The following is a 20,317-nucleotide window of genomic DNA, read 5'->3' as shown; positions in this document are numbered from 1 at the left end:
AAGTTTGGAAGTCATCCCTGTATCAATCTTTGCATCACTTTGTATTTATACACTGGGAAACTTTGCTGCTGCTTTATTGCCCAAGCAGTCAAACTCCTAAGATCACTCTGCAGTTCTTCAGTGTTTGCTCTCATGTTCACTGTTCCACACAATACCACCACTGACAAATTTTCTCACCTCAAGAATCATCTTTTTACCATATTACCATCTTCATCATATGAATACACTGAACAGCAAAATTCCTAGCAGAAATTCAGCCAAACTACAGTGCTAAACTTGCTCTATTGAAAGAGGTATTTATTTCTACCCTCCACTTCCCATCTTTTAATTAATGATTTGTTTGGGAAATAGCCTTTCTCTTATTCCATGACTGTTTTCTTTCCTTAGAAACCTACGAGCCTTGTTAGACCTTTCTGGAAAATCAAGCAGAGACTATCAATCAGATCACCTTCTCCCTGCATATTTGTTAATCTTTCTATGAAGCACAGAGGGTTTAAGGCAGGACTTCCCATTATAGAAGCAATGTTCAGGACTCCCTGCAGGTCATATTTACTTGATGCTCACGAATTCTTCTCTTTCTATCAGTTTTTTGTTAGTTTTCTCTAAAGAGTTGTTGAAAGTACAGGCCTGTAAAAGTCCCTGAATTCCACTGACAACTTAATAAATACGCAGAATGACACATTTGCCATTTCAGTCCCTGGGCATCCACGAATATAAACAGTTACTTGAATTATTTAATCCTTAAGTTTTCTTTGATCTCCGTGTTGCACATCCTCTGGTCTCAGTAACTTAAATAATTTAATCTTAAACAACATACTACAGAGGTTTAAAAGAACATTAATTTTAGAATTTTTCAAAGCAACTACATGTAAACATGAAGATATAAGTAACTGTCTTCCCTTATAAAGTTGTCAAAATAATAACCTAATCATAACCATTTTTTGTTTATACTATTCCTCAAACAAGACTGCCTTTGGCATTAAAAGCATTAAAATATTAAACAATATACATAAGTAGACAACATCTCTTAGAGAAGAGCAAGAATCTAAGAACAGAAGCACAAAGTTTCATCTGCCTCAGTCTCAGGTCTTCTACCACATGCAGAAACAAATGTTTTAGGACAGAGATTCTTTCCTTCCTCACAGCTGTCCCCAACATGGATTAGCGATTTCCTAAGCATGAAGTTGAATCCATTTTGCTAACAAAGCCAATGATGAAGTCGTTCACTTTTGTCATCCCATATTTGCTCTAAACCAACATCATAAGCTGGCTTTCTATATATTCAGTTTCTCACTTCTTACCATACCCTGCTGCCTTTTCATTTCTCTGTCCCATATATTTCTGCTTGAGATATAAGATAGGAGGGAGAAGGAAAAAACCCCTCACATTAAAAAATAAAACCCACCAAAACCCCCACTACGAGGAAGCCATTTACTTTCTAAACCCACAGCTGAAGGGAGTGCATATGAAAAGACAGTACTCCTAGGAGAGATTTTTTAGACCTTGCCTGTTTGAGAATGAGGATTTCACAGACATATTGATCAGTGGTGCCCTGAATAACTCTGTTACCCCTTGCAATTCATTGCACGATAGATAATTTCCAGCACTGAACAGATCTTGCAGATTTATATGAAACTCCTCTAGTGACACTTTGCAATAACAAAAATGTATCTGTTTCCTGTTCTTGACAAGCATTACTCTAAAGATTTTCCTTTCCATCTTAACATTACTTTGTAACTATAAGAAGTCTTGCTGACAGAACCTGTCAAAACCTTTATAAAATCCAAGTGCATTGTAAAGCTCTAACAGTAAGGCATATCTTTTCTTTAAAATCACACTGACTTCTTACTATTATTTTTATATTGGCACTCCTAATAGTACAATTCATTTCATAACTTCAAAAAATTACCTAGTATGGAATTCATGCTAACCAGTCTGTACTTCCCAGAATCCTCAAGCAAGCTCAAAAATTGGTATCCTATTTCTATCTTTCATTTCAAGGCTCATTTAAGTAATTGCTAAAATATTAACAGCAGTATTAAATGGATTTGATATTAGAGTTATTTTCAGGTCAACGAATGGTGAAGACCATTGTTCCAAGCAATTTGTTATTTATCATCCTCAGATGAACACTTCAATCTAAAACATTCCTTTCTCACTTGTCTTCAATACATGATGTCAAAAGTCTCTAAAACTTCCTTGGAGTAAACATGGGGGAAAAGGACTTTTGGCCCTAGCATCTTCTAGAAACTGCTTTATACTTTGATCATCCAATATTTCATCTAAGTCCTTGATAGTGTTCCTTTCTCTGTTTCTTGGGAAAACAAAAAGCTGTAATTTTTTGTTCTTGGGTTTACCTTATTCTGGATTTGCATAAGCCTTTCCCTTTTTGAAGTTCCTCACCACGCTGACTCCCAAAGCAGCTATCTTCACTTTTTAGTCTGAGACCAGAGTAACTTAATTCCAGTAAAATGTATTTGTGATTCCTCCTCTGGCTACCATATTAATTATTCACAATTCTGACAATTTTGTTTTACCTTCAAGCTATATGTTAACCCATCCTAACTGCACGTCAACAGATGATCTGTAAGCACTGAAACAAGCAAAACAAAAAAACCAATCCCCCCCATCCAAAATAAAACAAAACCAAAATTCAACTCTGAGAGTTTAAGCATACTACAAACCAAAATGCAAATATGTCCATAAACACATAATGCCAATACAACAGATCCCATATATTTTTGGGAAAATAAAACCAGTTGCCATCTATTCAGAAACAACAACTAAAGTATTTATTCACAAGTACACTTCACAACTAATGCAGGTCAAAAAGTAATTACTATTCAGCTCTCATTCCTGAGATTTGCCTCTCTCTCTATATATATATCCACATGTATCTTACTTAACCTCAGCAGGAAGCTGTAATGAATAAGAGATTCTCCCACCACCACCTTCAGCGGTATTATTTGGTGCTGCCAGGATATTCCTAGATTTTGAATAAGCCATACCTTAAGACTGAAGAATTTGTTTTCAAAAAGACAGACAAAAATCTGGGGAGGAGGAGGAGAATTAAATTTTTTAAATTTATGACATATTGCAGAAAGTTGCAGATACTTGAAAACCAGTATTAATCCAACATCTTACAAAAAGGTGGCGAACAGACTTGAAAAAGAAGCACAAGATGTGTTGTACACTCAGAAGATGAATGCTATTATTCTACATTCATTCCAACATCTTTGGCTTTCCCTTCTAGTCACTGGCCTTTCTCTGTCTTCCGCCCAGACCAAGCAAACCTTTAATAACAAGTATTTTCTCCCATAAAGGTCTCTCTCCAAGTATCAGTAGACACCATTTCCAACCTTTCAGTAATTCCTAGATTTTCTTTACATCTATTTTACACCTTTTTTTTAATGTAAATCTCTAAATGACAAAAAACCATTCAGAGCTGATTTTCCTTCCCCTTTCCTACTCATTATTTATTCCTATTTCAAGAATTCAGAGCCAAGAGGAGTTTTTAATACTGACTTTAAAAATGCTCCAGTTCTTCATCAATAATCTGTAGAGGAAGGCCCAGCTAAGCAGTAATTCTTAGGTTTTGCAGAACAAGAATACCTCAAAAACTACTTTATATTACTTTAATAAAAATATTTCTTGTCAATAGAGCTGAAAGTGCTCAAAAACAACGACTTGTTAATGCCTATTTATTGATATGAAGTAATCTGGTTAAAGCTACATCACCTTGGAAAAACAGGAAGTAAAAGAATGAAAATACTTTGTATTTCATTGCAAAAATCTTTAGAAATATGACAGAAAAATTGAGACCTTTTTATCAGTTGACTGTGGGCAGAATTTTGGTAGTTGAGGCAGCATTTCTGAACGGAGGTGAGCAGTGGGTCTGTGTTGGGGCACTGCAGACCCACTGCAGGACAGAGCTGAGCTCATGAGCCAAACTGGTGGCACCTCTGGCAACATCTGGTGGCACCACATTCAGGAATGGGCAAAGTGCTGCCCAGCAGAGTGAGGGGAAGGGTGAGGAACAGCCCTCCAGGCACCAAGGTCAGAGGAGAGCAGAGAGTCCCTGGCAGCCTGTGGAATACACCATGCTGCTGACTGTGGAGGACCCACACTTGAGCAGGAAAAAGTGGGAGAAGGAAGGAGTGACAGTGAGGAACTGCTACAGACTGACCAAATGCTCCCTACCCCAACTCTCTGGGCCACTGGGAGCAGGGAGGAGGGAGAAAAATTGGGAAAGGAGTGAAGTTGAGACACTGACTTCAAGGGAAGTGGGAGAAAGGTGTTCTAGGTTTTGTCTTGATTTCTCACAATCCAACTCTGGCGATAAGTTGAATTTTTCCCAAGTCTATTTTGTCCGTGGCACCAATGGATTACTTGATCTCCATACCTTTACCTCAACCCATGAACTTTTTCATCTTATTTTCTCAGCCAGTTGTGTTGAGAATAAGGAGTAAAAGAGTGGCTGGGTAAGGACCTGGCAGCAGCCTCAGAACACCCACTAAAGAATTATGAAGTACCAAAATAAATGGTTTGTATCTAGGAGAAGTTCTGGGGAAGAAGGTTTTGGTGATATCCCCTGAAAACTACAGGAGATTACTAGCATCTACAATTGCTGCTGTTAGTAGCAACAGAACAAACACCAGATTTTAAAGTAAATCTCTCCTAGCAATAAAACTACCTCTGCAAGAAATAAATATAAAAAAATTATTAGTTATTGATATAGCCTAACAAACTGGTTGAATTTCCTATACCAACTAATGATATTTTTAATAAAAAGTTAATTCCTCAGTGATTTAGGTGCTTCTGAAAAAAAATTATCTACATTTTTCTCTTTTTTTTTTTTTTTTACTACCTTATAAAAAAGGAAAATCTCCCATGGATGTCTATATCCTAAAAATGTTATTGTCACCCCTTTTAAGTGGTAGAACATACTAATTGACTTCACTTCAATGCTGAAGCCCTTGCATGATCACAAAGGTTCAAAGAAATTACAGATAAAAATTACAATTCTATAAAACGCAGATAAAATGAGCACACATGACAAGGACACACAACCAAAAAAGAAGTTGCTAGACTATAAATGTCTTAATTTAGAGAACAATTACTCCCTACACAGTCCTCAAATAGTGTCAGAAGCCTAAACGAACTAATGAACTTTCTACCCCTGGTTTTCTTTAACTAGAGGTGTTTGGAAGAATCACTTCTATTTCAGTTTTACTTGATCAGGAAGATACAAGACATCACTTATATCTGATGAATAAGATGTTTCTCTCTAAATACTTTCTTACAGTCAATTAAAACTGGCATCACCCTGGAAGTGTTTGAGACTAGGATTAAAATCCATGAGTAAATACACATCACTTAATACAGTACAGAACAGCAAAGCAGCTGAGGTTGGAAGGCACCTCTGGAGGTCATCAGGTCCAACACTTGCCTCAAGCAGGTCCACTAGAGCCAGCTGCAATGGATCATGACCAGACAGTTTTTTAATATCTGTCTCCAAGGAGGGAGACTCCACAACCTCTCTGGGCCACCTGTGCCAGTGGTCTGCCACTCTCACAATAAGAGAGCATTCCTGATGTTCAGAAAGACACTCACATTTGCAACCACTCTTGTATCCTGAGCCACAAAGCCCTTAGAACAGCTGAATTTGGGTGAAGGTGCAAGTTATTTATTAGGAAATTGTTAAGAAAAATAAAATATTTTTCAAAGTTATACTTAAAATTCAACACAGTTTTCTTACATTGTACTCTTTCTCCTTTCTAAAGCAGATCCACCAGTCATGATGACACTGCTGTTTGAAGACACTAAGTTATGAGGTTGGGACTGGAACTCAAAGACTGTTCTGGTTCTGGCTAGAACAGGGTTAATTTTTGCAGGCTTTGGGTTTAGACTTAACACAAAGCTTCCTCTAACCTATAGCTGTTAACATGACCAAGTACATGCATGGATGTTTCAAATACCCATCTATATTACCATAAAGCAATCCGAGTATTCCTTCTATTATATAGATAGTTTTTAAAAACATGAAAATAATTTTGAATTCCAACATATTTTTATGGCTTTTGAAATTAAATTGTTCCATCATATTTACACAATGCCCAGGTAATTCTGTCTTCTTCTTTTTGTCATTACAGCAACCATGAGGGGGAAAAGGTTACTTCTTTCCACATTCTCAAAATCAGATCTACTTTTGCATCATGCATGCCAGAGGAAAAATGTCACAATTAAATGGTTCATAAGTATAACACTAAAATTACTATTTAAGTCAATGTAATTGAACAGAAATTAAAATGTAGTTTTTAATTGCATATTACAACTTAAATGGTAGCACTTAGCAGAAAGTGTTAACTCATTTATTTTTTAATTGTTAGCTGCTTCAAGGCAATTGTTTTAATGCAGAAAAAAGTGAGAAGCTCTTCAGTAAATTTGATTGTAGGACACTCAGGCATGTAGATCAAATAAAATATAGGTTGAATAGGTAATTAGGTTTGGCCTGTGATACATTAATGTGGAGACAAATTCCAAAAGAAAGGGAATGAATGTTTTTCATTTCATTCTCTCTCAAACACCACTCTATTTGGATTCTTAAATGCAGTTTGAAAAGTATTTCCATTTGATAGAAAACATGAAATTGAAAATCTTCTATAGTACATAGGTCAATAAATTCTTCAGGAGAATTTTGCAAATTTCATAAACTTCAATAAGTTCATAGGGTAATAAGTCTCAACAGATCACATGTGGCAACTTATTTCATAGTTACTTGACACATTAAAAGTCTTTAGCCATGCTAAATTCACTGGAGAAGACAAGCCCAAGGGGATGCACATATATATTAAAGCATATGATTAGTACTTACTAATAAGGACTGTTTTTCCTTGCAAGGTTATTATCTGACTCACAAAAGTGTCAAATATTTTACAGCATCAGGCTGTATACTCTTATTTTATCAACTTCAGTACAACATGGCATGTTATGGGTACTCTGAAAACATTACCATATGGTATTTAAATACCATTCAATACACTAAACTGTCCTGGGATGGTCATAATGAACAAGATACTATTACACAGCTAATCCTGCTGACTGCTCTGTAGTGCTGTCCTCTTCTCCTTCTTCTATCCTTTGTCCAGCTTTTCTGTCAGGCTTCCTGGCACAATTTACCAAAAGATAAAGATCTTACTTCAATAACATTTGGATGTTTGTTTTCTGGGTTTTTTTACATTGGTCTGTTGCTGGCAACATATTTCTCCTACCTTCATTCATCTTAAATAGCTTATCCAAAATCAGGGGGGTTTTGTGTCCCTTGACTTCCTTCAAATATAGTTTTAACTGTCTCCCTCTGAAGTATTTCACTACCACAGATAATGTCTAAATAATGTTCTTCCTTTCACATAAAATGCAACTAAATTCTTTTACTAGCAGTGCTATCTTGCTGTAATGCCCTAAGCAGCCTGAATATTCTGATCTCTTTAACTTAAATGCACGAGGTACTTGCATCCCCGAAGTGTGTAGACATACTGTGGAATCCAGTACTATATAAGTATGACTCAAGTCTATTGGTATCCTAAAACCCAAAGGAAAAATTCAGCACCCTTCTACAAACAGACAAGATATCCAAAGATCTTTGATAATAACCTCAAGCAGAGCACTTCCAAAAACCTCCCAAAATTCAAAATTGTTAATTGTCATGAAATACATGTAATTGAGAATAAGGGAAACACTAGTAAAACTAGTTAAAACATGTAAACAGTGAACCTGCCTGTCAAATTCCCAAATATAACCACAAAGTTTGGGCTAATTAAAAATCAAAGGTAGCCTTTTTTCATATGGATAGATTTTCCTTCCCATAATTTGTGGCCACTTGAAAACGTACCATTAACGTCATTCTCATTCTTCCTGCACTCACTTTCCCATTACCAGGCAAGTTTTCCACCCAAGGACAATAAAAAAAGGTCCAAGGCAGTGATACATTGCAGGTACTGGTATATATCCAGTCATTGAGACCAGCATCATTAAAAAAACCTCAAACACACTCATACACTACAAGTTACAAACTTAGATCCTCTACTGATATATTTTCTTTCTAGACCTACTCCAAACCACATTTCCAATGTGAATTACAAATATCACTGAGTAAATAGTAAAAATGGAAGTATTATGTTTTAAATGTTCTTGTTTGTATGTTTCTTAAAAAAAAACCAAACCCAGGCACACAGTTAACTTTATGCTTAGAAAGAAGACCACTAAGAGAACTTTGGATGGTCAGACTGCTGATGTTCCCTAGAGAGGTTTGTGTAAAAAAATCTGATGCTATACAACACATCAGGTAAATGCACATTGTAAATGCATGCTTACTTTGGGAAAGTTTGAGGACTGCAAAAAACCACAAGCTTTCCATAGTAATCAACTGCAAATGATGCAAGAACATCACTCCTTCACAATTTGCATCTCAAGTCACTGTATGAAAAAAAATCTGCATTTTGGAAATGACAGAAAATGCCATCAATATAATAACCTAACCTCACTACAGTGTACCATTTCTCATACTGTGCCAAGTTTAAAAGTGCTCTCCTCTTCTGCAGGTTTGGGGAAGTAATATATTATGCAGTAGCATTTTAGAAGAATGGTTATGAACACAACTCCCATTCCTTTAAATGGAATGCAATTGCATGCTCAAGTGTGCTGAACTGAGAGTCTGAAGACTAAAGGTGATCTTTTCAAGACTGCATCCTGTCTGACAAAACCCATACAGAAAATGGCTAATTAACTGGATTGAGATTCTCTGAAAATTCTGAAGTGACAAAAAGCTTATGTCAGAAGCATTAAATTGCTCCTTAGCAAGGCAGGATTACATATTTATCTTTACAACAACAACAAAAGCCAAATCTCTCCCACTGTTCAGTTTATTTTTAGTAATTGGAGTTTACCATAGATTATAGTTTCTAGGTAATTTCTATAAATAAATTTGACCAAACCTCATTATAGTCATGGCCCCAGGAAGAAAAGGAAAGGAAAGCAGCAGCCTATACACTGTGAAAGAAGGTAAGATACTGAATCAAATCAGATTTTAATTGGTTTGTCTGGAAAATATTATATAGAAACATCACTATGGATTTATTTGAAGCTAACTTCCTTCTCCAACTTAAAGATAGCTAAAATCACATGAAGAAAAGTAAGTAAGCATTTTGCAACAGTTTGCACTTTTCAAATTCATGTTAAAAAGCCAAAAAGAGCAGCAGTGAATTGAACTACAGAAGTCAGTGCTATAAAAACTGCAAATTCTTTCTGATCTCTAAGTTGTGGTTCCTGTGAAATCCCATTTCAGGGATATTTAACATCCTTGCTTCTCATTTGTTGCCAAAATTGTGAGGATACTGGGATTGTTGAATTGTTCTCTCCTTTCTCTTGGATGGGCAGGCAAATGGGGCAAGGTTACAGTGATTAACCAGCTTTCACATCTTTTTCCAGCTCCTACCCCTGATATGTGCAGTTACTCCTTTCTGCTTCTTTACTCTTCCTTTTGCAGTTGAGATAGGAGTGGCTTTGTTTTGGGAAGTAGTGAGGGAACTCTACCTAGGAAACTAGGATGCCCAGCACCCCCTGACTCCAACTGGGCTAAATCAGAGCAATCCCATCAGATGTTTTTCTACATCTCTCCCAGGCTGAGAGGAAAACAAAAAAGTATTCATTACAAAACCACCGCACAATTGCTTGCAAATGTATGTAAAATGGATATGACCTTCAGGACAGAAGAGACACCGACAGTGACTAAAGTCAGATCTTCAAGAATTGACTGGGCAAGATCAATTTCCAGTTTCTCCTCACAGGAATAAGGTTTCTCTTGTGCCAATTACCATGTTTTTCTGTGATAGAAAACTACCATATCAATTTCAGAAGTGCAACAGGATTCAAGACCTGAGGCAGATTAATAAGTTCAACCAGAGCTAAAAAAGTTAATGTAAAAAGCTATACAGCCCTAACCTCACCCAGGCAGGTGCCTGAACTGAGATTATAGTACTGCCCAGTGCAGAAACAGAGTTGCATTTTAAAAACACTGTGTGTTTTTCCCCCACAGGTTAATACTTTGCACAATTAACTGGAGCTCTTTGGTAGTTTTCAACTGACACACTCAAAAAACTGAGGACTACATACGGAAAGTACACGTGTGAAACTAGTCAGATTGAATTATGGCAGCAAGTCACATCAATCACTTCTTCTGGAACAGAGATTCAGTTGGAAAACTACTGAAAGCTAAAATTTGACACCACAACATCTATAGCATGGTGTTGAAATCAGTGTATTACTCTTCTTGTCTGTACAAGACAAGAACCCATGCTACTATATTTAATTAGAAGGAAAGTTTAAAAACTCAATCAAAATCAGGAAATATCAGGCAAATGTCAACTGTATGGCCTTAATTCAACACATATGCATGGCTGATTTATGTTTTAACTAGTGCATAAGTGTTTATATAACACATTGTTACTATCTTTAGGAAATGTCCTTAGGGAAATATATATTTTGGCTCTTTGTTTCCTTTGCAATCTAGACTGAATTTTGGTTGTGCTGTGAAACATATCATTTCCAAACCTCCTTCTTTTTTCTGGCTGTCATACAAAAGAATTTCTCTATATAATTTAGATAAATTTTAATATTATCTTTAAATGTTCATAGTATGACTTTCTTGCTTGCAGTTCCAGCTAGCCTGAGCATGGTATATTTGAAAGCAGGATATTATTGAATTATGTACAGTCTAACAACACACCATTACTTTCTATACATACAAGAATAAATAAAGAAATAAAGATTCCTGTGCTTTGTTAACCTAACCTAACTAAAGGTCAAAGAGAGAAAGGCAAAAAAAGACAATACATAAATTACACATACTTACACAGCAGCTATTCAGTTTGTGTTTATTCATAGTCTTTACATATTCATGACCTATTTCAGGCAAAACTCTGTAACTCTTGGTATAATGCTTACTACTTGTCGCATTTGTCTCAGTCATAAAAAATATTTTCTCTGAATCCAATGCTAGGAGAAATTAATTACTTCATTATTTCTTTACAAATATAATTTGTTCTTTGATGTATATTTGCCATAACATTGACATCACCAACTTGAGATGCTAGTTAAAGAATATATCATCCTATCATGTTAATCTTCCTTAAGAAAACCTGAAGACTAAAAAGCCTTGAATATTTAATACTGCAGATTAAATTAGATTCCTGACCCTAATGATTTGATATTCACAGCTCAAAAGCAGACAAGCCTTATTCTAGATTTAAATATATGGGTCATCCTCTCCAAGGAAAGCTCAATAATTAAAAATTATATTTTTTTTAGAATCACACTTATTCTCTCCTTAAAGCTCCTCATGTCCAAAGTAAAGTACTTAGAGGCTTAAATACTCAAGATAGAAGCCTGAAAAGAAGGTTAGTGTCCCATTTAAGGAAAGATGACTCGAGGAGTACATAAAAGTACAAAAATTTATTGTTTCTAAACAAAAAAAACTACACCAACTGCATAGAAATATGCTAAATACACTAATTTCCTAGAAATAGACTGCTCTGGTTCAACAGTCACATAAAGGAACAAACAAATTACCCAGAAAACCAACAACAACTTGGCTGGCAGTTATAATGCTTGAAAAATTGAAAAAATCTTTCTGGTTGTTTTCTTCTGTTCATTAGGCTGACTGAGTTGGAGGCTAGCAAAGAGGAAAAGAAAGAGGAATAGAATCACTAATATGTAATTACATAAACATTTTAGAATAACCAAGGTGTCAAGCTATTTTATTGGTATATCCTGTTCTCTATATCACCAACATAAAGTGTAACAAAAGGATGCCTTCTCCACACTCTCCCTGGGTGTCAGGGAAGGTCATGGAGCAGATCCTCTTGAGTGCCATCATATGTGCAGGACAACCAGGGGATCAGGCCCAGCCAGCCCAGGTTTGTGAAAGGCAGGTGCTGCTTGCCTGACCTGGTCTCCTTTTCTGTGATAAGATGACCACTTAGTGGATGGGTGAAAGGCTGTGGATGTGCCTACCTGGACTTCAGGAAAGCCTTGGCCACCACTGCCCACAGCATCTCCTGTAGGAACTGGCTGCTCATGGCTTGGCTGGGGCTCCGTTGCATGGGTGTGAAGCTGTTGGCACGGCCGGGCCCAGAGGCTGCTGGTGAATGGAATTGCAGCCAGCAGCGCTGCCCAGGGCTCAGTGCTGGCACAGCTCTGTTCAATGTCTTTATCAATGACCCACATGAGGGGATCCAGGGCACCCTCAGGCAGCCTGCAGACACAGCGAGCTGGGTGGGAGTGTTGAGCTGCTGGAGGGCAGGAAGGCTCTGCAGGGGCATCTGCACAGGCTGCACTGATGGGGAGAGCCCAGAGCTCTGAGGTCCAACAAGGCCGAGTGCCTGGGCCTGCTCCTGCCCTTGCTCACAACAACCCCTGCAGCTACAGCCTGGGGCAGAGTGGCTGCAAAGATGCCTGGAGGGAAAGGTGCTGGGGGTGCTGCTCAACAGCAGCTGAACATGAGCCACAGAGTGCCCAGGTGGCCAAGAGGCCAATGGCATCCTGGCCTGGCTCAGCAATGGAGTGGCAGCAGGACCAGGGCAGAGATCATCCCCCTGATCATCCTCACTCAGCACTGGTGAGGCCACACCTTGAATTCTGGGTTCAATTCTGTGCCCCTTAATTCCAAAATGACATTGAGGTGCTGGAGAGAGTCCAGAGAAGGGCAATGGAGCTGGAGAAGGGTCTGAAGCGCAAGTCTGATGAGAAACAGTTGAGGGAGCTGGGGATGTTTAGCTTGGTAGAAAGGAGGCTCAGGGTAGATGAGATAACAAGCACTAGGACAAGAGAAAATGGCCTCAAATTGCACCAGGAGAGTTTTAGATTGGATACTAGGAAAACTTTCTTCACTAAAAGAGTGGTCAAGTATTGCATCAGGCTACCCAGGAAAGCAGTGTAATCACTGTTCTTGAAAGTTTTCTAAAGACTCACAGATGTGGCACTTAGACGTGGCTTAGTGGTGAACATGGTGGTGCTGACATGGACTTGATGATCTTGAGAGGTCTTTTCAAACTTAAATGATTCTATCATCCTAACTTATCAATATTTCATCACTAGTTTTCTGTTGCACAGAAGAAAAATACATTGATCCATACCTGTCCACTGACCTGGATAGGTCAAAGAGCCAAAGGAAAACAGGTAGATTTAAACAAGTATTTTTAAAAGCATGTGTACAATTTTTCATTAATAGTAATAATGCTAATGTAAATATGCCAGCTGCAGGAGTATCCCATGTAACAAACTGGAGAGTTTTTTTAACATGCAAACCCCAATATTCTGCTCAGGCTGAGTCTGCAATATTTGCAGTGACACTAAGCATAAAAAACCCCAGGAAAGTCTGAACTCTTAACACTTTCAGTAACACTCTAATGCAGATTTTATTTTTTTTTAAATGAAGCACTTTTTCAGTAACACTACATTTTTAAGAGTTTGGTAATAGAATACTGAGATGTTCACCTCAAGGTGACTAAATTCAATATGGCCCAGATCAATAGCAACTCAAAGTCATCACCATTTGATGAGAATTTGGAGCTCAGGTTAAAATGTATTATGAACTTAGACTACTCCAGTGAATAGCTTCATAACTGACACTAACATGTATGGTTGCTGGCAGTCTCAACACAGAGCCTTAAATTCACTGGGAACACAGAGAGATTTACTTTCTGGACCTACAGCAATCCTTCTGAGGCAGGATTAAGGCCCAGTAGCTCGCACTCTGAGGAATTTCAGACTGTTAGCTGCTTATTTGTACCTGTCCCAAGAATAAAAGAACATTGGAACCCAGACACGCTTTTCAAGTAGCATATTTGCTTCACTGCTTAGAAAGAGAAAATGAATTATTTCAAAACTAGATGACCTCAGGCTGCACACCAGAACAGAATAACCCTTCCCCTCAAAGACCAATTTATTAAAACATCTGGTTTACACAGCACCTTAATCCTGCTAAGATACAACTGCTTGCTTAAGAAATTAACATTTTTTAAAAGCCTGGAAACTGTATTCAGGTAATCTGTCATATGACATCTGATTAGAACAAGAACCACATTATTTGCTACTAATGAAAAAGCATACTCAAATTTCAAAGCAGCACAGATGTGGGAAGATCCAAGGCAGAAGAGAGCAGGTGGCAGGCTAGCTGGCAATTACAAAATGTACAAGGTTATAAAATGACTAAGACTTAATTGTCAAATCCATACGTTTTAGATATTAATTAATATTAATTTAGTATTTGTATAGAATTTTGCCTTTTAATGTTAGGAAGCAGAGAGATCTCTTCTGTGCATTTAAAGTTATATCACTGTTCCACAGCCAACTTTCAAATAAAACCTTCATGATTAAAAAGCTCACTCAGTTATCAATACCCTATATCTGAAACACAGTGCTTTGATGGCCCAGGCTGAGAAAAACAAAAGCACAAAATGCATTTTAACCAGAAAGGAGCTCAGCACCAGAATGATCAGAGTCTACAGTACAACAATTAAGAAAAAATGGTAGCTACCATGTTTCCAGCATCTACAATAACCTGTGTAAAAACAATGGTTATGTATAAAAGTATACTTATACAAAAGTATACTTAATAAAAGTATATTTATGTATACTTTTATTTCACAGTATTTTTAATAATCTTAATTTAAAGGTTAACAGTATATCAAATGCAAGTGTTGTATGCTCTGTGCACAAAAAGTTTTTACTACTCCTGCTTTAGTAAAATCAAGCCAGGTGCTCCTGCAGTATCAAAAACACCCAAATGCCAAGAAGTGCTGCAGATAACATGAAAAACAAAAATAATGAGAAACATCATTTTCTATCCATACATCTGGTCCAGCTGGAAGGGATCAGGCACTGTCTTTCTCCACCTTTATCTCCTCTTAACAGAGCAAGCAAATATCAAAAGGTCAAAAGTATTCACCAGTCATTGAGACAGAACTTGGAACTCTATCTTCACAGATGAATGAGTGAAATAATGATATGAAATGGAGATTCCAGTGGAGACTATGAGGAATCTGTAAACTAAGAGGAATTATAATCCTCGTCCCACTGAAGACAATGATAAATCTCCCAATGATTTCTTAAGGGCCAAGATTTTCATGCAACAACAATATTCTTCACATAAGCAATGAACTCTCATGAAAACAACATGTGTTATGAATCACATAAAATCAAATCAGAACAAAGTATGAGGGAAATCCCACTGAGAGAAATGATTCATCAATAGCATGATTCCAAAAACAGTGAAGACATATATTCTTGCAGGAATGACTGAATAAGATCAGATGTAATGAAATATTGTCCTCTAAGAAGTTCCTTTTCTTTCTTCCAGCTCCACATAATAGGTTGTTCAACAGGGAAGTAAAGGGTTAAATGGTTACTAACTAGTGGCTTAACAACTTATTCAGGCTACAAAATAGTACATCTCAAAGGAAGTCCATTCCCTCTAAATTTCCCTTAATTACTAATAAGAATATATAGAACAAGTTTTCCAGTCACCTTTTAGTGAGATACAGGAAAAAAAAATCAGAAACTTTTGCTAAGTGAGCTAAGATCTCAACAACCTGTCAGATCTTGCAGATCTCCTTCTCAGAAACAGAGCACCAACATTCAGTCACAAAATAAAAAGAATCTTAGAAATAAACTTCACTTGTTTTGCTTTGAAGAGTTTTGTTGATCAGCATGAGAAGAGCTTTTAGCAATTCCTCCCAGGTTCTTAGTCATATGCAGTTTGCATGAATAGTATAGCCAGCATTATATGAATATGCAATTTAGTCCTAGACAAGTATATGATTTCCTATATAGCAAAAAAAAATCCTCTCTAGAGCCCCATTACTTCATTTCCATGCTCTCAAATACAACTGAGTCAGCTCCCACTATTTCCAACAGATTGAGTTCAAGAACAGGATAGATGGAAAGGTTTCATAAATAATATAGGTAACATGCTCTTGGCATATGCCTCCACCTACATGTGTTCCCAAATCAGCCAGAATTTAAGCATCCTGGCTGCAAAGCAAATTGAGTATTTCTTTCTCTCTGAATTTATGAAAGGTAGTAGGTCGCAGTAAATTATTATAATTTTACCTAAAACAAAACTAGAATGGACTGGAAAAGCATTGTATCCCATTATTCCCACAGAGCCCCCCTTTTCTGTGATCTAAAATTCCAACTATTTAACCTTCCCTCATATTTATGATTTTCTAAATTTATTTTTACTGTTAACCTAGTCTTTCTGTTAAGTATTCTTTTTTTTAAAGTATAATTAAAACCATACAAAAAAGTTACTAAAGGTGGATGGATCACTGCTACACAGAAATACAGAAAAACTACCTCTATGTTCTGCAATACTGATATTATCTATCTCTCAATAGCTTGCTTTCTTTTATTATTTCATTTAATTTTCGTTTCTAACTAAAGAGTAACAACATGGCAAGATTAGCTCCTTATGGACATAAGCTCAGTGCATTCTGAAATTTGGGCAGAAGAATAACTTTACAATGCTATAAGCATGTCTTCATCCAGCTATGTAACCTTATGGAAAAAAAAGGAAAACATTTCTCTTTCTCCTTCCCTTGGTAGATCATTTTACAATGGCTAAGAAGGAAGCTGTTCTTCTCTATAGCCTTTTCTTTATTTACTTCAATACTTAATATTCTATGGAAGCAGTAACCAAAAAGAATAAATCACAAAGAAAAAAAGAACTCAAAGTATTCAAAAAGAATAAATCAATCTAAAAACTGAACATAATCCAATCTTTCTACCAAATTAGGCACTTTGCCTAGTACAGCATTTCCAAAACACTAGTTCATGGATTATAGGCACCTCTAAAGTACAAATATCAACAGTGCAGAGCAGTTGATGAGCAATATGAAATTACTGCAATTGTCTACATTTGGGATGCCAAAAGCAGGGAAAGCAATTCCACTCCTTACTCCTGGAAGGATGACGAAGTAATGTACTACTTTATCAAGCTACTTTGATATTGTCTGGTACACAGTCCACATCCCTGAGCTACCACAGAAGACAAGGGAAAAAAGAAGCTAATGGGCTTCCTTATGAGTGAAGAATGACACAAGAAAAGGTCTGATAGCAAAATGATTTATGACAGAGTAACTTTCTTAAAGCAAGCAGAACTGAGAGGGGGACATTACAGACCACTTGGTTTCACATCCATGCTAGAGGAAGAAAAGGGATGCTGACCCAGTTCACATCCATGATGTGATGAACAATATGTATTTCTGAAATGGAAAATGTGTCAAATGACAGTTAGGAACAATTCACTTGTGGTACAATCATTTTCCCAGTGAGCTTATTACAAATCATATGACACAGCCCTTCTCCTGTTAGATACAAATGGCTCCTATAGGCTTCTGGAGCCAGTGACTTATATTCTCCATTTCTTTTTGCAGTTTATAAATCTGTTTTCCTCCACAACTGTATTAAATGTTGATGTTGCATTGTGATAACATATTAGCTGTCAAGCAAAGGAAGCAGAACTCATCACAGTTGTTCAGGTCAAACACTTACCCAGACAGCATACCTACAAACTGCCTGCTTGTCCCTAAAAGGTTAACCCCTTTTGTAACAGAATGCTTTAAAAAAGACACTCATTTATCAAAGCAATAAGATGCAATACTGCATATCCAGATTATAGTGTAGAAAACCAAGTTAGTTTTGTAGAAGACATCTGGAAGGACCTACAACCAGTTCTCCTAGCAGTGTCTCTGAAGACACAACTTCTATATATTTTGTGAGGAAGTACAAATTTATAGACAGAACAGGCCCAGTCTTATTCAATTTCTGCATTTTCATGGAAATTCAAAGACAGACTCAGTTTCTGTCAGAGGAGAAACTGGGGGATGAGTCTGGGGATCTAGATGATCAAGCATGTAACCAACCCAACTGTGCTTCAAACACACCCTTCTCACCTGTTTTCCAAGGAAGGCAGACTTTCAAGACAGCAGACTAATTTACAACATTTATTCTCAGTTCCAACGTGAAGATTATACATTTTCAAGCTAGTATGATTCAATAAAATTTACCAGAACACAATTATACTAACTGCCACTAAGAACCCTTATCTCTGAGTAGAAAGACCCTTAACAATAGGCCTAAATTGAATTGTTAGAACTGTTCCATGCATCAGATAAAATGCACAAAGTACACAATCAGTTCTACAATCAAAAGACAATACATCTGCATATTACAAAGAGAAGGTTTCCTCTTTTTCCTTTGCTTTTCTTTTAACAGAGAAAAATCTATTCTTGCAAGCAAAATGTTATTAACTGCAATTAAGAGAAAGAACCAAGACTCATGCAACTTGACAGCATTATGTTCTACTAATTTCTAGTGAACAAGAATAGTATTTATATTAGAAACCATAGAGAGCTTTCATATGGCTTAATCAACGACATCTTATTATAACAACATTTCCAGTATCATTACACAAATTGCACTGAACATTAATATAATTTTTTCTGTTATATCTCTGTCAGACAATTAATACCTCTCTACACTGTAATGGTATATGAATATTGTGGTGGTATACACACAATATTCTGTTTTCCTGAGAGGAAAGCAAATGAATCAACTTTTAAGATATATAACAACATGAAAGATTTTGAACCTACCTTCTTTTTCTGGGTTCTGTTTCTGCCTCCCAACCAATCATCCATCTGCTCCTCAATCTCTTCAATTGAAGCTCCATGATCATAAGATGGTATATACCCACTTGATTCCAGGGCTGTGTATACAGGGAATTCCAATTTTGGTTTCTTGACTTTAGGCTTCTTCTCTTCTATACAAAAGTAAAAAATAAGAAAAAGTAATGCTACTAGTACTGCAGGCATGCATAATTCAGAAGCAGGTTTAGCTCCCCATTTCTTAATCCTATCTTAAAATTTCCACTGAGGAAGTGCCTTCAATTTCTTTGTTAAAAAGAGAATCAGAGTTTTGCATAATAATTTTATTTTTATTAGAAGTAAATGGCAATGCACCCACTTAGTTGCTCTTCCATCTGAACTATGCTGGAAAGGGCCAGATGAGTTAGCTCTCGTTACTGCTACACCACTTGGCAAAGAAGATTAGTACAAGCAAAAGCACAGGAGCTGTTAAAAGATTCTGAAGTCCAGCCAGCTTCAGAGAAATTGGCAGAGTTAGAAAGGTGAATTTTAGACAATTCTGTACTACTTTATGGTCAGCTATGCTAAGTAGAAGCTTCTGAGTCAACAGATGGCTTCTCTATTCTCAGATTTCTCAAACCACAAATAGCTCTGTTCTAGCACTTACACATTTAAGAAGATTTAAATGTTGGACCTCATTTCTAACACTGATTATTACTGTTTTCTGCTCTCTCTGCCCTTCAAATGGTATTAAATGGGAGCAGCAAACTCATGGGAAAGAAAGGAAGGAAGGACCACAATAACCTAAACCCAGCACCTAAAAATGCCTCCACTATGTAAGATGATCTCAAAAGTAAGATTTAAAATGGACAATTGACAGAACTTTAGGAAAAACAAGATGAGGAGCAGAAAGATGCTTGTACACTCAGAAAGTGTCCAGAAACCTTAGGTGTACCCAGTGGGACTCTTCTGGTTTTTCCTCTTGTTTTCAAAATATGCTGTATTCACAATGACTGAATGTTCCTAAACTGAAAGAGCTGATCTAATACTCCACTGCAACCAAGAAGGAAGTTCTACACTTGATTCCACCTTTTCACTCTCCACTGCATAACTTTGTGCTCCTCTCCCTCCTACTGTGTTTCTACAATCACCCAATCACTCAGCAAGCTACTTCAATTTACTAAGCAAGTAGAAAACTGCTCTTAATACTCAAACAAATAGAAAAAGGTCCACGTCATTTAAAGGTGGTGAGTAAGGAAAAGAAGAACCACACTTGTCTGATCAGCTTATCTGCCTTTTTAACCATGCCCTAATTCTTCAGAGGAGAAAAATCTGTTTTTCATGGAAACCTTTAAAAAATTCCTAAAGAGGATAGAGGACCCTGCAGACTCTGAAGCAGAATTTCTTTTCCTAATAGTATATATGTGCAGAAACAGTACAGTGAAAAGACTCCACAGATTTGACAAACCCTAGGAACTGAGTATTTAAGAAAACAACAAAGGGATAGAGATCTGTTCCAAGCCCAAAATGAACAGAAAAGTCATACAGATCTTGCAAGTTAACAGGATGACGAATGAGCTTTTCAACTTTTCACTGTTCAGAGTTTCCCTGTA

At 36.9% G+C, this 20,317-nt stretch overlaps 1 protein-coding gene across 1 annotated transcript in view; it reads right to left on the bottom strand.

Moving 5' to 3' along the window:
• The window catches only part of DNAJC1 (DnaJ heat shock protein family (Hsp40) member C1), a 107,292-nt gene that overhangs the window by 21,896 nt on the left and 65,079 nt on the right, over positions 1-20,317 (bottom strand). The window contains exon 8 of the mRNA XM_071428841.1: positions 18,714-18,880. Within this exon, the coding sequence (XP_071284942.1) occupies positions 18,714-18,880 (167 nt within the window). The remainder of the gene's footprint in view (positions 1-18,713; positions 18,881-20,317) is intronic.

The sequence above is a fragment of the Agelaius tricolor genome, unplaced genomic scaffold (assembly GCF_023055355.1).
Source record: "Agelaius tricolor isolate 1412-34295 unplaced genomic scaffold, bAgeTri1.0.p SCAF_6, whole genome shotgun sequence".
NCBI classification, from domain to species: Eukaryota; Metazoa; Chordata; class Aves; order Passeriformes; family Icteridae; genus Agelaius; species Agelaius tricolor.
Note: the sequence above shows the minus strand (reverse complement) of the source record. Positions and strands in the feature narration are given on the sequence as shown.